We start from the raw sequence: 21,108 nt of genomic DNA, 5'->3' as shown, positions 1-21,108 counted from the left end.
TGAACCCAGGAGGCAGAGGTTGCGGTGAGCCGATAACACACCACTGCACTCCAGCCTGGGCAACAAGACTCCATCTCAAAAAAAATAAAGAAGAGACTGGGTCTCGCTGTGTCACTCAGGCTAGCATGCAGTGGCATGATCAAGGCTCACTATAGCCTCAACCTCCTGGGCTCAAGTGATCCTCCCACCTCAGCCTCTCAAGTAGCTGGGACTATAGGTGTGTGCCCCGACACCTGGCTCATTTTTTCAATTTTTTTTTGTAGAGACAGGGTCTATGTTGCCCAGGCTGGTCTCCAACTACTGGGCCCGTGATCCTTCTGCCTCAGCCTCCTATGCAGACGGGGCCACAGGTGCACACCACCATGCTCAGCTAGTTTTTTGAATTTTTATAGAGATAGCATCTTTTTTGGTTGCCCAGGCTGGTCTCGAACTCCTGGGCTCCAGCAATCCTCCCACTTTGGTCTCCTAAAGTGCTGGGATTATAGGCATGAGCCACTGCGCCTGGCCACCAAATTTTCTTTAGTGAAGACACAGAAATTTGAGTTTTGAGAAAAAGTCCTGAATTCCAAAATCACACATCAAAATCAAACGTCGATATGGGAAATGAACGAACTCCCTCTTATAGACAATTCCCCCTTTGCCCACGGGCCTCCAGTGCTCCCTCGCCCACCCTCCCCAGCCCCGGGGAAGAGGCTGTTTGTTCTTATTTCTCTTCCACCAGGGAGCCACAGTCTGTGTTCATTTTAATCACATTCTATTTCAAAGAATCCATGAAGTTTCTCCACCATAAGTGAACAAAAAAGCAGCACAGGGGTCTTAGGATCAAGCCCTAAGATGACATGGAGGCCGGGCGATGTGGCTCACGCCTGTAATCCCAGCACTTTGGGAGGCTGAAGCAGGCGGATCACCGGAGGTTGAGAGTTCGAGATCAGCCTGGCTAACATGGTGAAACCACGTCTCTACTAAATATATAAAATTAGCTGGGTGTGGTGGCACGCACCTGTAATTCCAGCTACTTGGGAGGCTGAGGCAGGAGAATCGCCTGAACCTGGGAGGGAGAGGTTGCAGTGAGCCGGGATCGTGCCACTGCACTCCAGCCTGAGCCCTGGGTGACAGAGTAAGACTCGGTCTCCAAAAAAAAAAAGAACATGGAAGCTGAGAAGCTGTGCCTGGAGTTCTGTCATGTTTGGGGGAAATGCCCATTATTGTGCTGGGAACATAAATTACAAAGAGTGAAGGTGTAAAGTTAGTAATGTCCTCAATGTTTACATTCAAACTACAATGAAAGTTAAACGCAGTCACCATTTTGGACATTTTATTTATAGAAATTTCCAGCAGAGCCATTGTTAAGTACCTCTGTCAGGAGATACCTGTGAGAACCTAGATGGGAAAACAGCCACAGGTTGATCTGCATCTGTTCCTCCCCAACACTCCACACACACCAGAACAGGAATAGCCAGGCAAGCCTCTGGGTGCCCGGTGATGCACTGTCGGAGGCACAGCCCAGCACGTGCTTCCTCAGCACATGCTACACACACAGATCTGGACGAATGACAGAAACTTCATAGATGTAACTTCCAAGTGCGACCTCAAATGACAACTTTCTCAGGTGGTGCCTGGACAGGAAAGGCACCGGAACAGAATCTGTAGAAAACCAAACCTATCATGATCAGCATTCCTACCCGACGTTAACCTCCTAGACTAGCTGACCTTATTTATTTTGAAAGCAAATCAAGTGTATACAGTCTCTTTTTAAAAAACTGTGTAAACATTGTAAAGTTTTTAGGGGCTGTTTATAATCTGAAGATTTATAAAAAATTACTGGACTTGTTAGGACTATAAATACTAACCCCACCTCCCCCATGAAAAAAGCAATTGTTACAAAAATATAAAAAATATACTAGCTTCTACGATTTAACCTTTTCACCAGAAACCTCACGACTCTGGGACTAATCCTGGTTTATATACCACACAGCAAGCACAAGTGCAATTTTCTCCATTTTTTAAGGAAGGAAAAGTTTTAGAACATTCCCTTTTGTTATTTGAGATTGTGGCTACTTTCTTCATAGGGGCTGTGATGTCGGTGGGTAAGGACAGTTGGGAGTTTCTGTTTCCTCTGCACGGACCCGGTGTGGAAATCACAGCATAGAGGCTGCTGCCTCACTCCTCGGCCTCTTCTGCTTTCTCTCCAGCTTCTCCAATCCCATTTTGGGACATGCGGGGTCCCAGGCTCCTGAGCTTCCCTAACTTCCCACTGGGGAAGGCAGGGAGGATGGGGAAGCTCCCAGTGAGGGAGGCGAGGGCTAAGCCCGTAGCACCGCAGCCTCGAGTGTGGTCGGCCCGCCCAGGGCTGCTAATGGCAGAGAAGCGGCATGCTGCGGGATGGCACCCTCCTGTCCTGGGAGAAGCCTGATGCCACAGGTCAGAGTCTGCAGCCTGGGAGGGGAGCCGGAAGCTAACATGAAGGCAAAACACTCTGCATGAAAGCACGGCAATGAACCTCCAACCACGACTCACTGACTCCTCCACAGCAGCCAAGCTGCCAGGCACTTTTACCACCTAAAAGCTAGGAAATCGACCAGATTCAGCTCGCCACCATTCAAGAAAGGACAGGGCCTTGGCTGCTCGGCAGGTCCCGAGGATTGCCCTTGTGGGGAGGATATTTTCAGCCCTCGTTTCCCCGATGTCGCCAGCAGGGGGCGGTGTGCTCACAGGCTCGGTCAGGCCCCGGGGAGAACAGGCACCGGTCACCCGCGGGATGGGGTCCACACCATTCCAGCGGCACTCTCCACGGAAGTGGGACACTGCTGGGCTGCACCATGTGTCACTGAAATTCAGGGAGACCTCTCAGACGGGGTTCCAGCCTACGCATGTTCAAGGGAACCCCTCATTCCCAAAGCCCGCCGGGCGCACAGAATTCTCAGGCCTGGCTGCGTTGCTGGGAAGCGGAGGCCCAGTTCCTCCTGCAGCCTGGCTCGCACCCACGCCTCACCGTGGGGCCCTCTGACCGTGGCCGCAGCCCCCAGCATCTACCCCAAGCTAGTGCAACATCCTGCCCAGTCCACGCGCTACTGCGCGCTCCCCGCGCCTGCCTCCAGGCCACCGGACGGACCCTTTCTCAGCCCCAGGGGCCTTCCAGGCCCTTCTGTTCAAAGGACCGGATGCTTCACACCGCTAAGGGCTTTATTTCACAGATCATGGTGGTGAGTTTGGATTTCCAGCCCTCACCACGGTTAAGTCACACATTTCCCGACACCTGCTCATTTCTCCAGATCTGAAACATCTCACCCAACACATCCTAGTTGTTGTAAACCCCAAATGAGCTTTCCAGAAGCAAAAACAATAACAGATTCAGAGAACCCTGGTCACACCTGCTGAGCAGGTCCCCTCTACTCTGGTTGCATATAGAATGCTTGTTTGCTCAAAAGAGAGGCGCTCTCAACATCAAGGCACAAAGAAAGACGTCTCCGGGGGCAAAATGATGACGAAGTGACCAGCGGCCTCTGCGAGGCCCGAGGCAGAGTCACGGGGGAGGCGAGTTCAGCCTGGCGGGCATTGGGAGGAAGAGCCGAGGACAAGTCTCCCGCTGGGGCTCAGGCGTCCTCACGCGTACTTCTCCAGGAAGTTGATGTGGAAGTCTTTCACCTTCTGCAGCACCGTTTTCAGCTTCTCCACTGGAGGGAGGATAGTCATCCTGGCAGGAGAGATAACAGTGTCAGCCTGGCTGCTCTGCAAGATGGGAGAGGAACGAATCCAGCGGCTAAACTGCTTCTAGGAATGGAAGAGGGAGGTCTGCCTGGTCTGCTTCGACAGCTCCAGCCCGGACAGCGCCCAGCACTTGGACCACTTTCCCCTTCATTCACATGTTGGTTTTTTCACCCAAGTAATACACGTGAACAAAAGCAATAAACTGGAGCAGCATTTAGGCTAAGACATATCCACCCATTACTGCAGAAGGCCTGCATCACTTTTTTTTTTTTGAGATGGAATTTTGCTCTTGTTGCCCAGGCTGGAGTGCAATTGCGCGATCACTGCAACCTCCACCTCCCAGGTTCAAACAATTGTCCTGCCTCAGCCTCCCGAGTAGCTGGGATTACAGATGCCTGCCACCACGCCCAGCTAATTTTTGTATTTTTAGAAGAGACGGGGATTCACCATGTTGACCAGGCTGGTCTCGAACTCCTGACCTCATGATCTGCTCACCTTGGCCTACCAAAGTGCTGGGATTACAGGCATGAGCCACTGCACCTGGCCACATTTTTTTTTTTTTGGAGACAGGGTCTCACTCTGCCGCCCCAGCTTGAATGCAGTACAGTGATCATAGCTCACTGCAGCCTCAAACTCTTGGGCTCAGGCGATCCTCCCATCTCAGCCTCCCGAGTAGCTAGGATTACGGGCATGCGCCAACATCCCTGGCTAGTTTTTAAACAATTTTTGTAGAGACAGGGTCTTGCTATGTTGCCCAGGCTGGTCTTAAACTCCTGGACTCAAGCCATCCTGAATTTGGCCTCCCAAAGCGTGTGAGCCACTGCACTCAGCCCTCTGGAACATTTTGACCACTGATCAGAACTTTCTCTAGAGTATGACTCGGGCTTTCCTAGAGTTTCAGAGAGAGATTTCACTCCTACCTGAGGGGCCTTTTTTATCTCTAGTCAGTCTGACAGTGAGACACCCTCCAGTCACAACTCTGCTCCAAAGGAATTTCCAAGTTGCCACAGTAACTAACACCTCCCTCTGGTGCACCAAAATGCTCCCTGGCCTTCCCGGCAGCCCTCTTGCTTAAATCACTTTCTCATCAAGCCATCAACCACTGAGATGAGCCTGACCAGGGGTGGGAAGGCCAACCGGACAAGGTTTGTCCATCAAGGGACACGACCCACGACCTTGCCTAAGTCAAGACTTGGCTCCGGGTGCTAACAGCTCATGCCATTTCTTTTTTTTAGCATCTGCCGCAGGAGACTTCTGAGAGCAACAACATGTGCGGGGAAGATGTTGTCCTGAAGAGAACTGGCCTCAGTGGAAAACCTCTGCTCCAGCCAGCTCAGCTCTGGGCACCGGCATTCCCATCCATGCAGGGCCAGAACGGGGTATGCCCTGGGCGTGAGTGGAGCAAATTCCACTGCAGTTCCTCGGCAGGCTCCGGGATCACAGGCAGCGCCATGGCCCAGGGTGCCGCCAGGAGCTACTAAGCACATGCCAGCACCACTCCAGGCACTGGCAGCTGTGTGCTGCCATCGCAGAGTTGAAAACGGACAGCGAAATAAGAAAACACCCTACTAGGAACATTTCAGACAGCGATGGGACAGATGGCGGAGGGGAGAGACAGAATAGTCAAGGAAGACCCTTCAGGGAATATAACCCTGAGCAGACAACCACCCAGATTTTCTTAATCCCTGGGCAGGGTCTGAGCTTGGCTCTGCAGCAGGACAGAGTAGGGGTGACTCGAGGGAGGACAGGGTCTCCGCACCTCTCTCTTCGAAGTAGTCCTCTGCTCCATGTCAAGAAGTCCACATTTCCCTGGACAAGACCCGGACCAGCCCCTAGTGCGGAGAGGAAGTCATACCTGAAGTGGTAAGTGCCTTCCCTCTGCCCAAAGCCACTGCCGGGCACGACACAGATGCCAGTCTCCTCCAGGAGCTTCATGCAGTAGAACATGTCTGGAGCCATTTGATGGGCCTATGGGAGCAGACAGAGCTCATGATCATTCCTGGCTTTGCAAACACACCATTCAACCCTCAAAGCCAAATGTAATCTAAATGGCAGGTCTCTCTCCCACGGCAGTGCCCTTCTCCCCTTCCGCTCCTAGAGGACCAGGGCCAGACGCTGGGATACTGCAGGTGGCTGGTGCCGGGCACAGACACCTGAAAACTACTGCAGGACAGCCAGGTGTAGATAGTGGTGCTCCTGCCCGTCATCGGGCAGTGCCCATCCCCAGGCAGCCACTCAACAGGCATCAGCAGTGGCTTCCTGCAGGTCAAGCTGCATAATCCTCTGAAAATGGGGCCCTGGGGTCTGCACACAATTTTCATGGAACGAGCTTCTCTGAGGCACTCTCAACACTGCTTCCCACACACTGGTTTGCATGACCACCTGGGGAGCCTCTTAACTACAGATTCTCAGGTTCTATCATCAGGGATTCTTTTTTTTTTTTTTTTGCAACAGAGTCTCCCTCTGTCACCCAGGCTGGAGTGCAGTGGTATGATCTCGGCTCACCACTACTTCCGCCTCCTGGGTTCAAGCATTCTCCTGCCTCAGCCTCCTGAGTAACTGGAATTACAGGCACGTGCCACCACACCTGGCTAATTTTTGTATTTTTAGTAGAGATGGGGTTTCACCATGTTGGCCAGGCTGGTCTCGAACTCCTGACCTCAAGGGATCTGCCTGCCTCAGCTTCCCAAAATGCTGGGATTACAGGCGTGAGCCACCACGCTCGGACTACACCAGGGATTTTTTTTTTTTTTTTTTTTTTTTTTTTTTTTTTTTGAGACAGTCTCTGTCGCCCAGGATGGAGTGCAATGGCGTGATCTCGGCTCAGTACAACCTCCAGCTCCCGGGTTTAAGCGATTCTCCCTGCCTCAGCCTCCAGAGTAGCTGGGATTACACTGCGGGCCACCATGCCCAGCTAATTTTTTTTATATTTTTAGAGATGGGGGTTTCACCGTGTTGGCCAAGCTGGTCTTAAACTCCTGATCTCAGGTGATCCACCTACCTTGGGCTCCCAAAGGTGATTACAGGCATGAGCCACCACACCTGGCCCAGGGATTCTTTTTTTTTTTTAATTTATTTAAGAGAAGAGATCTTGCTCTCGCCCAGGCTGGAGTGCAGCAGCATGATCACAGTTCACTGTAGCCGCAACCTCCCAGGCTCAGGCGATCCTCCCACCTCAGCATCCCAAGGAGCTGGGACCACAGGCATGCACCACCCAGCTAAGTTTTAAATTTTTTGTAGAGAGGGTTTCACTATGTTGCCTAGGCTGGTCTCAAACTCCTGGGCTCAAATGATCCTCCCACTTCAGCCTCCCAAAGTGCTGAGACCACAGGTGTGAGCCACTGCACCCAGCCTAACACTAGGAATTCTGATTCTGTAGGTCTAGGATGGGGCCTAGACTTGGGTGTTTAACAAGGTACTCAGGAGGCCGAGGCGGGCAGATCACGAGGTCAGGAGATCGACACCATCCTGGCTAACACGGTGAAACCCCGTCTCTACTAAAAATACAAAAAATTATCCGGGTGTTATGGCAGGCGCCTGTAGTCCCAGCTACTTGGGAGGCTGAGGCAGGAGAATGGAGCGAACCCGGGAGGCCGAGCTTGCAGTGAGCCACGATCGCACCACTGCACTCCAGCCTGGGTGACAGAGCAAGACTCCGTCTCAGAAAAAAAAACAAAAAACAAAAAAACAAGCCAGGCAGTGGCTCACGCCTGCAATTCCAGCACTTTGGGAGGCTGAAATGGGAGGTTCCCTTGAGGCCCAGGAGTTTGCAACCAGCCCGGGAAACAAAGTAAGACCCCATCTCTCTCTATAAAAATGTAATTAAAACAAAACAAACAAGCCAGGCACAGTGGCTCAAGCCTGTAATCCCAGCTCTTAGGGAGGCAGAGGCAGGAGGATGGCTTGAGCCCAGGAGTTTGAGACCTGCCTGGGCAATCTAGCGAGACCCGTTCTCCACAAAAAGGAAAAAAAAAAAGGCCCTAGGTGATCGGTGCACACACTGAAGTTTGGGAAGCGCTGCTCCAGAATGCAGTGGCTGGGTGGAGGTGGTAGCTCCTGCTGCTTCCCCTGCAGGCATCTCACCCGGGCACCGCCCTTGGGAGCAGCAGCATTCACAGAGTCCAGATCAGCTCCTTTCCCCTGGGGCCCACCTCATGTTTGCCCATCAACACAGCACACGGCTGGGCCTCCAAGAACCTGTCATCTTTACACGGTCAACACCCTCTGGCTGAGAGGTGCGTACAGTTCCGAGCCTCCAGGGCCAGCACTTCTGCTCCCCAAGATAAGCAGGGGCCCCCAACCCAACATCTCAGGTGAACCTGGTAAGAGAGAGCCAGCCCAGCCCATGCCCGAGACCTGAGCAGCCTCCACAGCTTTGGCAGGAATGAAGATCCGAGGGAAGGCGTACATGGCCCCCTGCAAGGGGTTGCAGTGAATTCCTGGGACTTGGTTAAACAGGTCTTCCGTCAGCTTTGCTTTTCTGGCCAGATTACCCAGGACTGACTCCTTCTCCTGATGAGAGATGGAAACAGCACAGCAGTCAGTATCTCTGGATAAAGATTCACTCCAGCCACTGATCTTTCCTGCAGCACTTGCGGAAATTCCAGATGATGACTTTGCTCCAGCTTTGAACACATGTCCCCTCTGACCCAGGCGTTGACTCGGATTTGCTCTGCCTGGGTCACATGCCCCATGCACACCATACAGACGGAGTGGGTGGGGTGGTCTGTTCCTTCGACACTGGGGTATCAGACAGACTGACCAAAGAAGAGCTTGTGTGAGCCTGAGCACAGCAAAACAGGGAGGTGGGTGGAACACATCTCCCGGCACAAATTCTTCCACAGCGCTCACCCTGGGAGGCTGCCACGTGCCCTGGGGTGTGGGGCACACAGACACCAGGGAGTTCTAGGCCAAAGGGTAGAGCCCAGCAGCCTGTGTCATGGGTTCTATTCTCGTACCAGGATGTCTTTCCAGAAAATGAGAAAAACCAGTTGTTGCCTGTCAGTCTGTATGGACTTGGCTCTGGACGGAATTCCTCAGAACATGCTTCTAGGACACATGCCCATTCTTCTGCAGATGGGCCCCACCAGTGCGCATCTGGGGGGACCAGCGCGCCCCACCCTCTGTCTGTGTGGTGTGCATGCAGCACAGGATCCAGGCAGAGCAAGTCAAGGTCAGTGACTGGGCCTGAGCTGGGCGTATGTCCACGGCTGGAGCACAGTCACCGTCCAGGGCTTCCACAGGTGCCGCCGGCCAAGTGGCGTGGAAGGTGTGGGCTGAAGATGGAGGCATAAGCACTATGTGGCCTGTCCACGTGGGGAGCATGGTTCAGCCTGGAATCACAACACGGGCCACAACACAGATGGACCTGGAGGACATCATGATAAGGAAAATAAGCCAGTCACAAAAAGACAAGTAAGACATGACTCTGCTTTTTTTGTTTTTAAATGGAGTCTTGCTCTGTCACCCAGGCTGGAGTGCCATGGCGCAATCTCAGCCCACTGCAACCTCCGCCTCCCGGGTTCAAGTGATTCTCCTGCCTCAGCCTCCCGAGTAGTTGGGATAACAGGCATGTATCATCCCGGCTGATTTTTGTGTTTTTAGTAGAGATGAGGTTTGACCATGTTGGCCGGGCTGGTCTCAAACTCCTGACCTCAGGTGATCCGCCTGCCACAACCTCCCAAAGTGCTGGGATTACAGGCATGAGCCACTACGCCCGGCCAACATAACTCCATTTATATAAGGAACCTCAAGGAGGTGAGTGCAGAGAGAAGGGGGTAGAAGGGTGGCTGCTGGGGCTAAGGGGAGGGCAGGGTAGGGTGTTAGTGGGTAACAGGTAGAGCTCAGTGTGGGATCATGGAACGGCTCTGGAGATGGACGGCAGTGATGGCCGCACAACAGTGTGAATGTCCTGAATGCCAGAAAACCGAGCACTTTATAAAGGTTAAAAAGGTCGACTTTATGTGTATTTTACCACAATTTTTAAAAAAAGAAGTGAGACTGGACCAGTTGGGAGCTGACTTCTAGGTTACTTGACCCATAAATTCCTTTGTTTGAACTGGTCAAAGCTGTCAGAGCTGGAGGACCCTGTCAAGCTGTGAGGACACAGGTTGGCAGAGGCAGGTGGGGGCCTGGGATCGATGCTGCGCCCCTCCACCTCCTCGTCTTCTTTTCAGTTTCATGAGTCCCCCCAGTGTGTTATCGGGACACAGCTCCCTTCCCTCTTCGACACTCGCCATGAGGAAGAGGAAGGGTTCACCTGCCCACACACACTCACAGTCCTCCTACTTCCAAACAATGCCCAGCTGCACTTCCAGACTTCAACTCATAGGGGTGGTTCAGGCTCTGAAGAGCCATGAGTGCACCTGCAGGCCACACCCTCAGGAGGCTGCTGTCTGGCCATCTGGAGACAGGCTGGCCACTGGCCCAGCAGGAACTCTCGTGACCCCGGCCACAGGGGTGCAGACGCATCACAGTGGACTCACTCGGCTGAATTGCTCAAAGGACTCCTCTCCTGCCACCGGGGGGTTCACGACAATGTCCATGGCGGCCTGCCCAGACACTGGGGGGCACAGGCGCACCGACAGCAGCTTCACCAGCTGGCCCTTGATCTCAGGGTGCAGGTTGATCACCTCCATGTAGCCTCCTCTGTAACCACACCTGGAGGGCCAAAGAGAGGGAGAGGACCACCAGTTATAGAAAGACCTCAACAAAGTGCCATTTGGACAGCCAGAATCGAAAGCATTCCCACACCCAACACCAAATGGCCAGGTGTGGCTGAGTTCTTGCCAATGGAAGGTGAACAACAGTGATGATTGTGTACAAATTCCTATTTTTTTCTAAGAGACAGGATCTTTTTCTGTCACCCAGGCTGGAGTGCAGTGGCATGATCATAGCTCACTGCAGCCTCCACCACCTAGGCTCAAGCAATAGTCCCACCTCGGCCTCACAAATAGCTGGGACTGTAGGTGTGTGCCACACCTGTGTGTAGGTGGACCTTTAGGTGTGTGCCACCACACCTGGCTAATTTTTTTACTTTTTATGTATGTAGAGATAGGGTTTTGCTATGTTGCCCAGTCTGGTCTTGAACTCCTGGCCTCAAGCGATCCTCCCACCTCAGCTTCCCAAAGTGCTGGGATTACAGGCGTGAGTCACCGTGCCAAGTTCTGTAATTTATAGCCAAATTATAAATCAAATCATATGAAAATAAGCTGAGGACACATGATGAGTTTTAAAAAAAAATCTTTCCAGACCAAATCAGCAACATACATCTCCTTCTCTGGTGTGTGGCTGCAAACGTTCACACTAACGACCACAGGAACGCAGGTGCCTGGAGGCAGGAACCTGGTCACCTTCCTCCATGCATCCCCCACCCCCAGCCTCAGAGCACCTGCCACAATGAGATGCTTAGTAACATGCTTTTGGGGGAGCCGGGTGAAGTGGCTCAGTCCTGTAATCACAGCACTTTGGGAGGCCGAGGTGGACGGATCACTTGAGGTCAGGAGTTCAAGACTAGCCTGGCCAACATGGTGAAACCCGTCTCTACTAAAAACACAAAAATTAGCTTGGCATGGTGGTGCATGCCTGTAATCCTAGCTACTTGGGAGGCTGAGGCAGGAGAACTGCTTGAACCAAGACCGGGAGGCAGAGGTTGCAGTGAACTAAGATCGCGCCACTGCACTCCAGCCTGGGCTCCAGAGCGAGATTACATCTCAAAAAAACAAAACAAAAATCAAAAAAACCATGCTTTTGGGATCACACTGCTGAACGGAACTGACAAAGATTCCCATCTGATCCCTGGACTGGACGTTTCAAGGTGGGAAGATAAATTCTAACATCTCAGAAAAGTGTCCGGTAACAAAAATGGAAAGAAAGAACTTTCTGCTTAATCCTTTGCTGATGAGCAGAGAATCAAAATGAGTAAAGCAGTCAGACCCTAATTCATCCAGATCTGAGAACACCGGGCACGACTCAGGATCCCAACATCAGGGCACTGACTGGTAGTGTAATCAATAACTGAGATGGGGCAATGGATAAGTGTGTGGTAAACATGCTTGAGTTTGAAAACTGAGTTCACCGAGAACAGATTTGTTTAGGAAAGGAGGAGCTACAGAGCAAAAGGAAGTCAAGCAAGGAGCCAGAACTGCTACAGGGTAGACCAGAAAGACCAGCCTGTTAGCCTGCGCCCAGATCAAAGAAGCCCAAGAACAGTTTGGCAGCCATCCCAAGGGGACTGCTCCCTTGACCTGGCGGAAGTATTCCTTTGAGCTTCACGCTTACACTGTTCCAGCCTAACAACCAAGAGCCCTCCCCATGCCGACACCTGGCACAGAATAGGACCCCACCACGTTGGGAACACATGCCCTTTGCTGCAAACCCACTGGTCTCTCCTCAGTCTCTGTGGCTTCCTCCTCTTTCCCCTAACCTCCCAGCAGTGGGGGCCCAGGCCCAGGCCTCACTCCATGTAAGTATGAGATGTGTCCAGGCTTAGAGCTCCAACAATCTTACAATTCACACCCGGACATCTCCCAAACTTAAACCACCCACCAGAGGTCAGCCTGCCTGGAGACTTACACATCTCTCTCCACCTGGACGCCAAGCTGGCATGTTTCAGTTTAACAGGTCCAAAACCAAACTCCTGCTCTTTCCCCTTAAACCTGCTTCACCCTCAGCCTTCCTCATCTGTTGACTGCAACACCATCCTTCCTGTTGTTTGAACAAACAACTAAGGATTCATCATGCAGTGGCGTCATCAGCTCACCGCAGCCTGGAACTCCTGGGCTTAAGTGATCCTCCCATCTCAGCCTCCTGAGTAGCTGGAAGCGCGCACCACCAAACCTGGCTGAGTTTTAAAACATTTTTTTGTAGAGAAGGGGTCTTGCTATATTATCCAGGCTGATCTCAAACTCCTGGCCTCGAGTGATCCTCCCACCTCGGCCTCCCAAAGTTCTTGGATCACAGGCGTGAGCCACTGCACCTGGCCAGGATTCATCTTTGACTCTTCTCTCCCACACCTGTCTTTTCCACCCACAATTCCTATCAACTCCACCTTCAAATACATCCAGGATCCTCTCCCCATCTCTGTCTGGTGCACGATATCTCACCTGTGAGACTGTAACAGCCTCCTGGCCTCTGTCCCCATCCCCCATCACACAGCAGCCAGAAGGAGCAACACACCAGCTAAGCAAGGCCACACCCCCTCCAACAGCTCCTATCTCATGCTGAACACAAGTGAAAAATACAATCAGCAAAGTGGACCAGGTGACCTGGCCTCCTATAATTCTCAGGTCTCCACTCCTGCCACTGCCCCCGTGCCCCCTCCTTTCCAGCTCCTGGCTGTTCCGCCAACATGGCAGGTGTGTTCCGCCAGCACAGCAGGTGTGCTGCTACCACCGGGTCTTTGCCCAGGCTGCTCCCGCTGCCTGCAATGCTCTTCCCCCAGATATCTGCACAGTTCCCCACCACACTCCTTCGGGGTTTAACTCAGAAGCCAACTCCTCAGTGAGGCTGCACCACTTCAGCCTTCGACCCCACCCCTACCTCTCTCCTAATGACTGTTCTCCGTGGGACGCACGATTTACTCATTTGCCTACAGCTCTCCCCCCTCACTAGAACCCACACTTTGTGCCGGCAGGAGGGTGTTCGCTGCGGCATCCGCGGTGCTGAGATCAGTGCCGGACTCATCGTAAGTGCTCAGTAAACATTAGCTGAATGAACGGACACAGGATTACAGCTGACCCTTTAGCCTCTGAGGTCACACAGTGCCTAAGGCAGCCCTGCACCCAGAGCACAGCCAGTCAGCCTAACAGCATCTGTTTGTCTGTTCTATCTGCCCTCCCTGACCTCTCAGACATCAGTCAACCTCAGAACAACAGTGACAGAGAAAACACCAGGTGTCGCAAGCTGCCATGTAGTCCTGTTTCCACTCCATTTGTCCGTTGTCAGGCTTCTCTGAGCACGCCCTTATTTGAGCCCCTGTACCAGGGCTGTTCTCACACCACGGCTCTCCCACTGGGGAGATGCAGCAGAAGCGACAGATAAGGGCAGCCTTCTCTCCATCCAAGTGGGTGGACCACGGGGCAGGGCAGAGGAGCCGGCAGCGTGAGGATCTGGCAGGCCCAGCAGTGGCAGAGGGAAGGGAGGCCCACGTACTCGCCCATGTAGCCCTTGGAGGTGGAGTGGAAGGAGGCGAGCTCCACGTTGCTGGAGTACTCGGGCCCCATCTCGTACAGCACCTTCTTGAAGGAGTGGAATCTGCAATCTGGAGAGTACACGTTGTCCTGGTACACCTGCGGGGGCACGGCAGGGACGGTCACCAAAGGGCCCTCAAAGAGGCTGCTGCCCAGTGTGGCCAAGGCAAGGGAAGGCACAGGTGCTGTGGGCCATGAGGCCCAGCCGGCCCAGCCTCCTGTGCCATTCCAGGGATGAGCCAAGTGTGCCTGAAGGAACTTTCTGGAATAAGCAAGGAGGCAAGGCCTCAGGCTGGATGCTGAGACAGCTCAGGAGCTCACTTGATTTCTCTCACACTCGTCCCCACCCAATCCCCAGACTTCCCTTCCACCCCATCTGACCAGTGATGGTGCCGAGACCCCCATCCTCCCAAGCAGACTCTCCTCCTAAAGCACGGTGCTTCCTTGCTTTACCAACACTGGTGACGACGGCATTAGTGCCCCTTTCCTCTGACCTCCTATTTGAAGAGCTAACCCTGTTGGGTTTCCTTTGCAACACTTAACCTCCCACCCGAGTGGAATCATTGTGTTCTTCCACCCACTTTTCCCTGCCAGAGCAGCACTTATACCCGTTTGGTTCTTTCCAGTCCTCAGAGTCCAGCACTCACAGCTGGCAGACACCCACCCTGGCCTTTGAGGTTAATTCCCCATCTATTTTGGAGATCAGAGAAACTGAGCCTTTCTGGGGCCCTGGGGATCAGTCGGAGGGTCAAGCTGGCTCCATTGCCAAGCCAGGCCCTGTCCTCCTCGTCCTCCTCTTCCCAGACCCAGAAGGAAGTTCTGTATACCAGGTTGTGAGGAAAACCATGGGTCTCTCTGCTGCCCTTTCTCTCCTTTAGAAATGAAGATATCAGGCCCATCTACTATTAAGGCAACAATTTGATGGGTAAGCTGTGTGTGTATGTATGTGTGTGTGTCTATGTACGTGTGTCTGTGTGTGTCTGTATGTACATATGTATGTGTGTATGTCTGTGTGTGTATGCGTGTGTGTGTGTCTGCATTTATGTGTGTAGCATGTGTGGGGGGGTGACAAGGAGCAAAGAAATGAAGGCAGCGGGCTAGAAGCTGCAGCTGGCCGGAAACCATGCAGAAATGAAGAGGAAATAAAAAGAGGATTTGCTGGAACCTCAGTTTCTTTCTTACAAAACAGAAAAAGAATGAGCAGACCTTGGTTCCAGAACTGGAGTTCAAGAAGCAACAGGTACCGGGTTAAGATCCCTTCCTGAGATGTAAGCGAATTAAATGAGACAGTAGATACAGAAGCGCTGGGAGGCACAGAACTGCAGCTTTATGAGGAGTGGGCGTCAGTCATTTCTGCCACTGGGAACCCACCCTCCTTTGTTGGGTAGGAGCCCCCTCAATTGGCCCTCAAGGAATAACCCTCCTTGGTTCTCTATCTGGAGGTTTGGGAGAAGAAAGCAGAGGGCCCACCCTATGCTCTGGGCCTGGCCAATCTGCATACTGGAACCCCTACATCACAGTGATTGGTTCAGCAATGGGCGTGTGACTCAGGCTGAACCAATGAAGCTCAATTCTGAGACTTGCTGCAAACACCAGGGCAAAAAGCCCTCTTTCTAGGCTGGGAATCTCTAGGCTGAGAAGATAACAGGCTTGTGTATGAGGCCAACACAGAGGGGTAGAAAAGGGAAAGAGGACCTGAAAGATAAGGTCCAAGCCCCTGGATCCAGCTGCGTACCTGTGACCCCACTGGCATTTTTTTCTTTTTCCTTTTTCTTTTGGAGCTTAAGTGATTTGGGCTGAATTTCTGAAATTTACAACCAAGAGTACAAACCAATAAAGGGGTAAATTAAGTCACAGTCCCACAAGTTGTAACACTAAATATCCTCACCCTAGGCCAGAATCATTCCTCCAACACCAAGACAGTTCTCTCTGGCTGCAGAACAATGGGGGCTGGGTCCCTCCCTCCAGAAGAGAAAGCTAGTGCCCACTCCCTCCGAGTGGGGACATTCTTACCTCATCAGCCAGGAGAAAGAGCTTCTCTTCCCAGGCAAAGTGGATCACATCTTCTATGCACTTTCTGCTTTGTACCTGGCCTATAAAATCCCCAAGAAAACCAAAATGTCGGTTGTAATGCTGTTTAAATTGTCCCCAGGTCAGAAGCCCATCCAGAATCACTCAGTGCCCTGTGTTCCCTTGAGACCCATAGAACACCCTCCCCCCAGAGGCCCCCCTCCCCAGCTGCCATGCATGATGGTGTAGTCGGCCTCCAGGGACGCCCAGAAGAGCAGCCTGTGTGTCTGACTCTCCTCAGCCAGTTATGCGAGGGAGAAGGGGTTCTCACCTGGCTCTCTTATTTTTTTTTTTAAATTTTTTTGAGACGGAGTCTCGCTCTGTCACCCAGGCTGGAGTGCAGTGGCACAATCTCGGCTCACTGCAAGCTCCGCCTCCCGAGTTCATGCCATTCTCCTGCCTCAGCCTCCCGAGTAGCTGGGATTACAGGCATGCGCCACCATGCCTGGTCAATTTTGTATTTTTAGTAGAGACGGGGTTTCTCCATGTTGATCAGGCTGGTCTTGAACTCCCAACCTCAGGTGATCCGCCCGCCTCGGCCTCCCAAAGTGCTGGAATTACAGGTGTGAGCCACCACGCCCGGCCCGGCTCTTATTTTTATGAAGGCTTTGTGTGTAGGTGTGGTGTGGTATTTGTAGGTGTGGTGGGGTGTGTGCACGCATACACTCACATGTGCATGTGTCTGTGTGTGGTGTGTTGGCATGGTGGGGTGTGTGTGTGTGTAGGTGTGGTGTGTGTGTGTGTCTGTGTGGTGTGTGTAGTTGTAGTGTGGTGTGGGGTGTGTGTGTGTATGTGTGTGTGTAGGTGTGATGGGGGTGTGTGTGTAGGTGTGGTGGGGTATATGAGTCTGTGTGTGGGGTGTGTGTATGTGGTGTGTGTGGGTATCGGTGTGGTGAGGTGTGTGTGAGTCTGTAGTGTGTGTGTGGGTGTGGTGGGGGTATGAGTGTGTGTGTGGTGTGTGTATAGGTGTGTTGAGGTGTGTCTGTGTGTGGTGTGTAATGTGTGCAGGTGTGGTGGGGTATGTGTGTCTGTATTTGGTGTGTGTGTAGGTGTGGTGGGGTGTGTGTCTGTATATGTTGCGTGTGTAGGTGTGGTGGGGTGTAAGAGTGTTTGTGTCTGTGGTGTGTGTGTAGGTGTGTTGGGGTGTCTGTGTATGGTGTGTAATGTGTGTGCAGGTGTGGTGGGGTGTGTGTGTATTTGGTGTGTGTGTAGGTGTGGTGGGGTGTGTGTCTATGTGGTATTTGTGTAGGTGTGGTGGTGTGTGTGTGTGCACACATGTGCAGTGTGGGTGTCTGTGTGCAGTGTTTGTAGTATGTGTCTATGTGTGGTGTGCGTCTCTGTGGTGTGTGTGTATGTGGTGTGTGTGTGTATGTGGTGTGTGTGTGGTATGTCTGTGCTGCAGAACAGAAAGGCATGGAAGCATCATAAGGAGCAGGGAGAAAAGGCCTGCTACAATGGCTCACGCCTGTAATCCCAGCGGCTTCGGGAGGCCAGGGTGGGAGGACCGCTTGAGCCCAGGAGTTCCAGACCAGCATGGGCAACACAGCAACACCTCAACTCTACAATAAAAATTATCCAGGTGTGGTGGCTTATGGCTGTAGTCCCAGCTACTTGGGAGGCTGAGGCTGGAGGATCGCTTGAGCTCAGGAGTTTGAGGCTGCAGTGAGCTATGACTGTGCCACTGCACTCCAGCCAGGGTGACAGAGCAAGACCCTGTCTCAAAAATAAAACAAAGAGCAGGAAAATACAACTGCAGGAGTTAAATCTATCAGCTTGTGCCCTCCCCCCATTACTGCACACCAGCAGCAGATGGTGAAGAGACTCGCATTGGCTGTGGCCACCGGGTGAAGAGTTAGCTCCTTTCTCCCCAGAGAGGCACCCATGAGCTCCACAAGGCAGGGACAAGGCCTCTCCCCGCTCATCGTCTGCCCTGGAAGACAGCACTCAACAGATGCTCAAAAAATAACTGCAGAATAAATGCTAAGTGAATGGGCCTGGGCACCAGCTTTGGTGTCTCCTGTCAGCTGCTACCATGCATCACTAAAGATGAGCACGCTGCAGGACTTAACGCTAACAGAGAACACTTACAACACATTTTATTATTTCTCTTTAATTTTTGAGATGGAGTCTCACTCTGTCACCCAGGCTGGAGTGCAGTGGCACAATCTCAGCTCACTGCAACCTCTGCCTCCTGGGTTCAAGTGATTCTCTTGCCTCAGCCTCCCGAATAGCTGGCACTACAGGCGTAAGCCACCATGCCCAGCTAACTTTTTTATTTTTTTGTAGAGAAGAGGTTTTACCATGTACCCAGGCTGGTCTTGAACTCCTGACCCCAAGTGATCCACCCGCCTCGGCCTCCCAAAGTGCTGAGATTACAGGCGTGAGCCACCGCACCCAGCCCCCATTTTAGAGAAATGAGTGCAAACAGCAAGATAGTGATCCATCCGTTCACACGAAATGCCATGGGTACAGGTGAGGGAAGGAGTAAACGCAACGAGGTAGAAATGGGACCTTCCCTCGGTATTTCCTGAGACCTGCTTTGAGTGTGGCACCGGGAATATCTGATGTGCTCACAATATCCTCTGGAAAACCACCACTATAATCAGGCTTGCTAACTTCTTAACAAGGGCTATGTTTGTTTACTATATGCCTGTGTATATTACATATATATCTAAGTGTGTGTACATATGTGTCTATACATGCATGTATGTATATTCTTTACAGTGTCTTGCTCTGTCACTCTTGCTGGAGTGCAGTTACATGATACTAGCTCACTGCAGCCTCAAACTCCTGGGCTCAGGCCATCCACCAACCTCAGCTTCCCAAAGTGCTGGGATTACAGGCATGAGCCTCTGTACCCAGCCTATTATTGTATGTGTGTGTACATATATATATACATACATATATATATATGCAAAACAGTATATAGAGTATCTTACCTTTTTGTTAATAATACCTATATTCTGGTCTATGGAAAAATATAAAAAATATGCCTGGAAAAAACATACACACGTACCTTGTAAGACTGTGGCATGATTCCATTAGAATTTCTATCTTGAACTAGCTAAGCAATGAACCAATTCCTTTACTAACGGACCAACTTTTCTTCTGCCAAGAAAGCACCAACTAGCCTTCCTATTTAAAAAGCTCAGGGTTCTGGGATGCCAGGAGGGTGGCAGGCCCCAGTTTCTATAAGAAACCAGCCACTATTCTCACAGACAGAGAAGGGCTGGTTTCTGAGGACAGCAAAACCTGCCTGTAATTCCTCCTGGTCTTGCCCTTCCATGCTTGTGATGCCACAAACTTTATCCTGTTGGAATGCAAACCAGGATTTGAGCACCAGAAAAGCTGTGTTCACTAAATGCTAAAGGAAACACAAGTGACTAAGCAAGAACCAGAGCCTTAAAAAGACTTCAGCCCAGTAAAGGAAATGAGACCCAGTGTGTGCAAATAATACTGCTGTTACACACAGCGTGAGGATAAGGGCAGAACTTACTTCTCTCCAGCGCCTCAGAGCATGCCCGCTGAGCCAGTGAACAGATAAGTGCATAAACAGTGGTGCAGAAGGGAATGTCATAAATGGCATTAGAGAAGCCAGGGCACAGCTGGGGGAGACATGAGACATGGCTTTGATACAGGCCCCAAAGGCTGGAGAGGGGTCTCCCAAGTACCTTTCGAGGCTGGGCCAAATTAATTCCCCAAAAGCTGATGGGAACATCTGTAGCTGGTGACTGAGCATCCTCCTTTGAGTGACAGATCACAACTGTTCACGTAGTTTGGATGTTTGTCCCCACCCAAATCTCACGTTGAAATGTAATCCCCATGTTGGAGGTGGGTCTAGTGGGAGGTGTTTGGGTCAAGGGGGCAGACCCTGAAAGTCTGCGGCATCCCCTGCCCCGCCCTGATTCTCTCTCTTGTTCCTGCTCTTGCCATGCGATGTGCGTGCTCCCCCTTCACCTTCCGCTTTGACTGGAAGCTTCCTGAGGCATCCCCAGAAGCTGATACCACCATGCTTCCTGTACAGTCTGCAGAACTGTGAGCCAATCAAGCCTCTTTTCTTGAAAATTACCCAGTCTCAGGTATTTCTTTATAGCAATGCAAGAATGGCCTAATACCACTGTCCTATGGGGAACTCCAGCGGGAGGCCTGGGACACAGAGCTGCCAATCAGAGTCCCAGGGATTTGACTGGTTCAGGAATGGGCAGGTGACCCAATTTGGGAATGGTGAAACTCTGGAAGAGGCTCTGCTGTAAGGTAGCTCAGCTGATGGCAATGGCTGAAAGTGCTGAAGCCACTCCAAGGATGGATTCTTCCTGAGGACTGCAACCCAGAGGAAGGTACAGCTGAGGAGGGTACCGAGGCTCCTGTGACACGGACTCTGACTCAGGCGCACTGCTTCAACCCTGCACTCCACAGTTCCACCCTCCAATCCCTTCAGTCTCAAGTTGGGTTTCTGTCTTGAAACCAAAAGGGTCCTGGTTTAAGAACCCAGTCCACTCTGACACCTTTAAGCCACCCTGGTCACAGTGTGTGGTCCAGACAAGACATATGGTCATCACAGGTGGGTTTCTATTTTCCAGAGACCCTCTTCTCACAGCTGACTGACTCTCACACAGTGAAGACCCCGGGAGCAAGGCCAGGTCCTGCCCACTCATAAAGTTATTCTTTATAAAAATTACTTATGTCAATATATCAGATTAATAGAAAATGACCTCTTTACTCAGAGCAGGAGACTTCTCTGGTACAATGACTTCTTCTCACTCAGGTGAAAAGATTTATGTAGACACCTGGCCAAGAATGTGTTGACTCTGTGATGTGGACTAGGTACAGTGTCTTTCCCAAGATGTTGCAGAACTTGCTACCCCAAGTGTGGTCCTGGGCCCGGCATCAGTATCACCTGGGAATTTGTTAGAGATGCAAACTCTCAAACCATACCCCGGCCCAATTACATCCAAGTGTCTGAAGTGGGGCCCCGCAGCTTGGGCACCATGTTTCTGAGGCAGTGGGTCTCAGCCTCGGCAGCACAGGCTACCGATATCTCACAGATCCTAGGGTGTGGCCTCAATTTTGACATTTTTCAAAGTTCCCTTTGTGATTCTAATGTACAACCAGGATTGAGAAGCCAGCTCTATGTTATTTT

General features: G+C 51.8%; 1 protein-coding gene across 2 annotated transcripts in view; it reads right to left on the bottom strand.

Moving 5' to 3' along the window:
• Window positions 1-1,298: 1,298 nt before the first annotated feature.
• Window positions 1,299-21,108, bottom strand: part of GPT2 (glutamic--pyruvic transaminase 2) — a 46,904-nt gene continuing 27,094 nt past the window's right edge. For both annotated transcript variants that reach the window (XM_055100071.2, XM_003819792.5), the window contains exons 7-12: window positions 15,912-15,991; window positions 13,861-13,997; window positions 10,194-10,368; window positions 8,065-8,220; window positions 5,564-5,676; window positions 1,299-3,694 (exon numbers count right to left, since the gene is read on the bottom strand). In XM_055100071.2, the coding sequence (XP_054956046.1) occupies window positions 3,604-3,694; window positions 5,564-5,676; window positions 8,065-8,220; window positions 10,194-10,368; window positions 13,861-13,997; window positions 15,912-15,991 (752 nt within the window). In that variant the 3' untranslated portion in view covers window positions 1,299-3,603. The remainder of the gene's footprint in view (window positions 3,695-5,563; window positions 5,677-8,064; window positions 8,221-10,193; window positions 10,369-13,860; window positions 13,998-15,911; window positions 15,992-21,108) is intronic.

The sequence above is a fragment of the Pan paniscus genome, chromosome 18, assembly GCF_029289425.2.
Source record: "Pan paniscus chromosome 18, NHGRI_mPanPan1-v2.0_pri, whole genome shotgun sequence".
Taxonomy (NCBI): Eukaryota; Metazoa; Chordata; class Mammalia; order Primates; family Hominidae; genus Pan; species Pan paniscus.
This window is presented reverse-complemented; position numbering and strand designations above follow the sequence as displayed.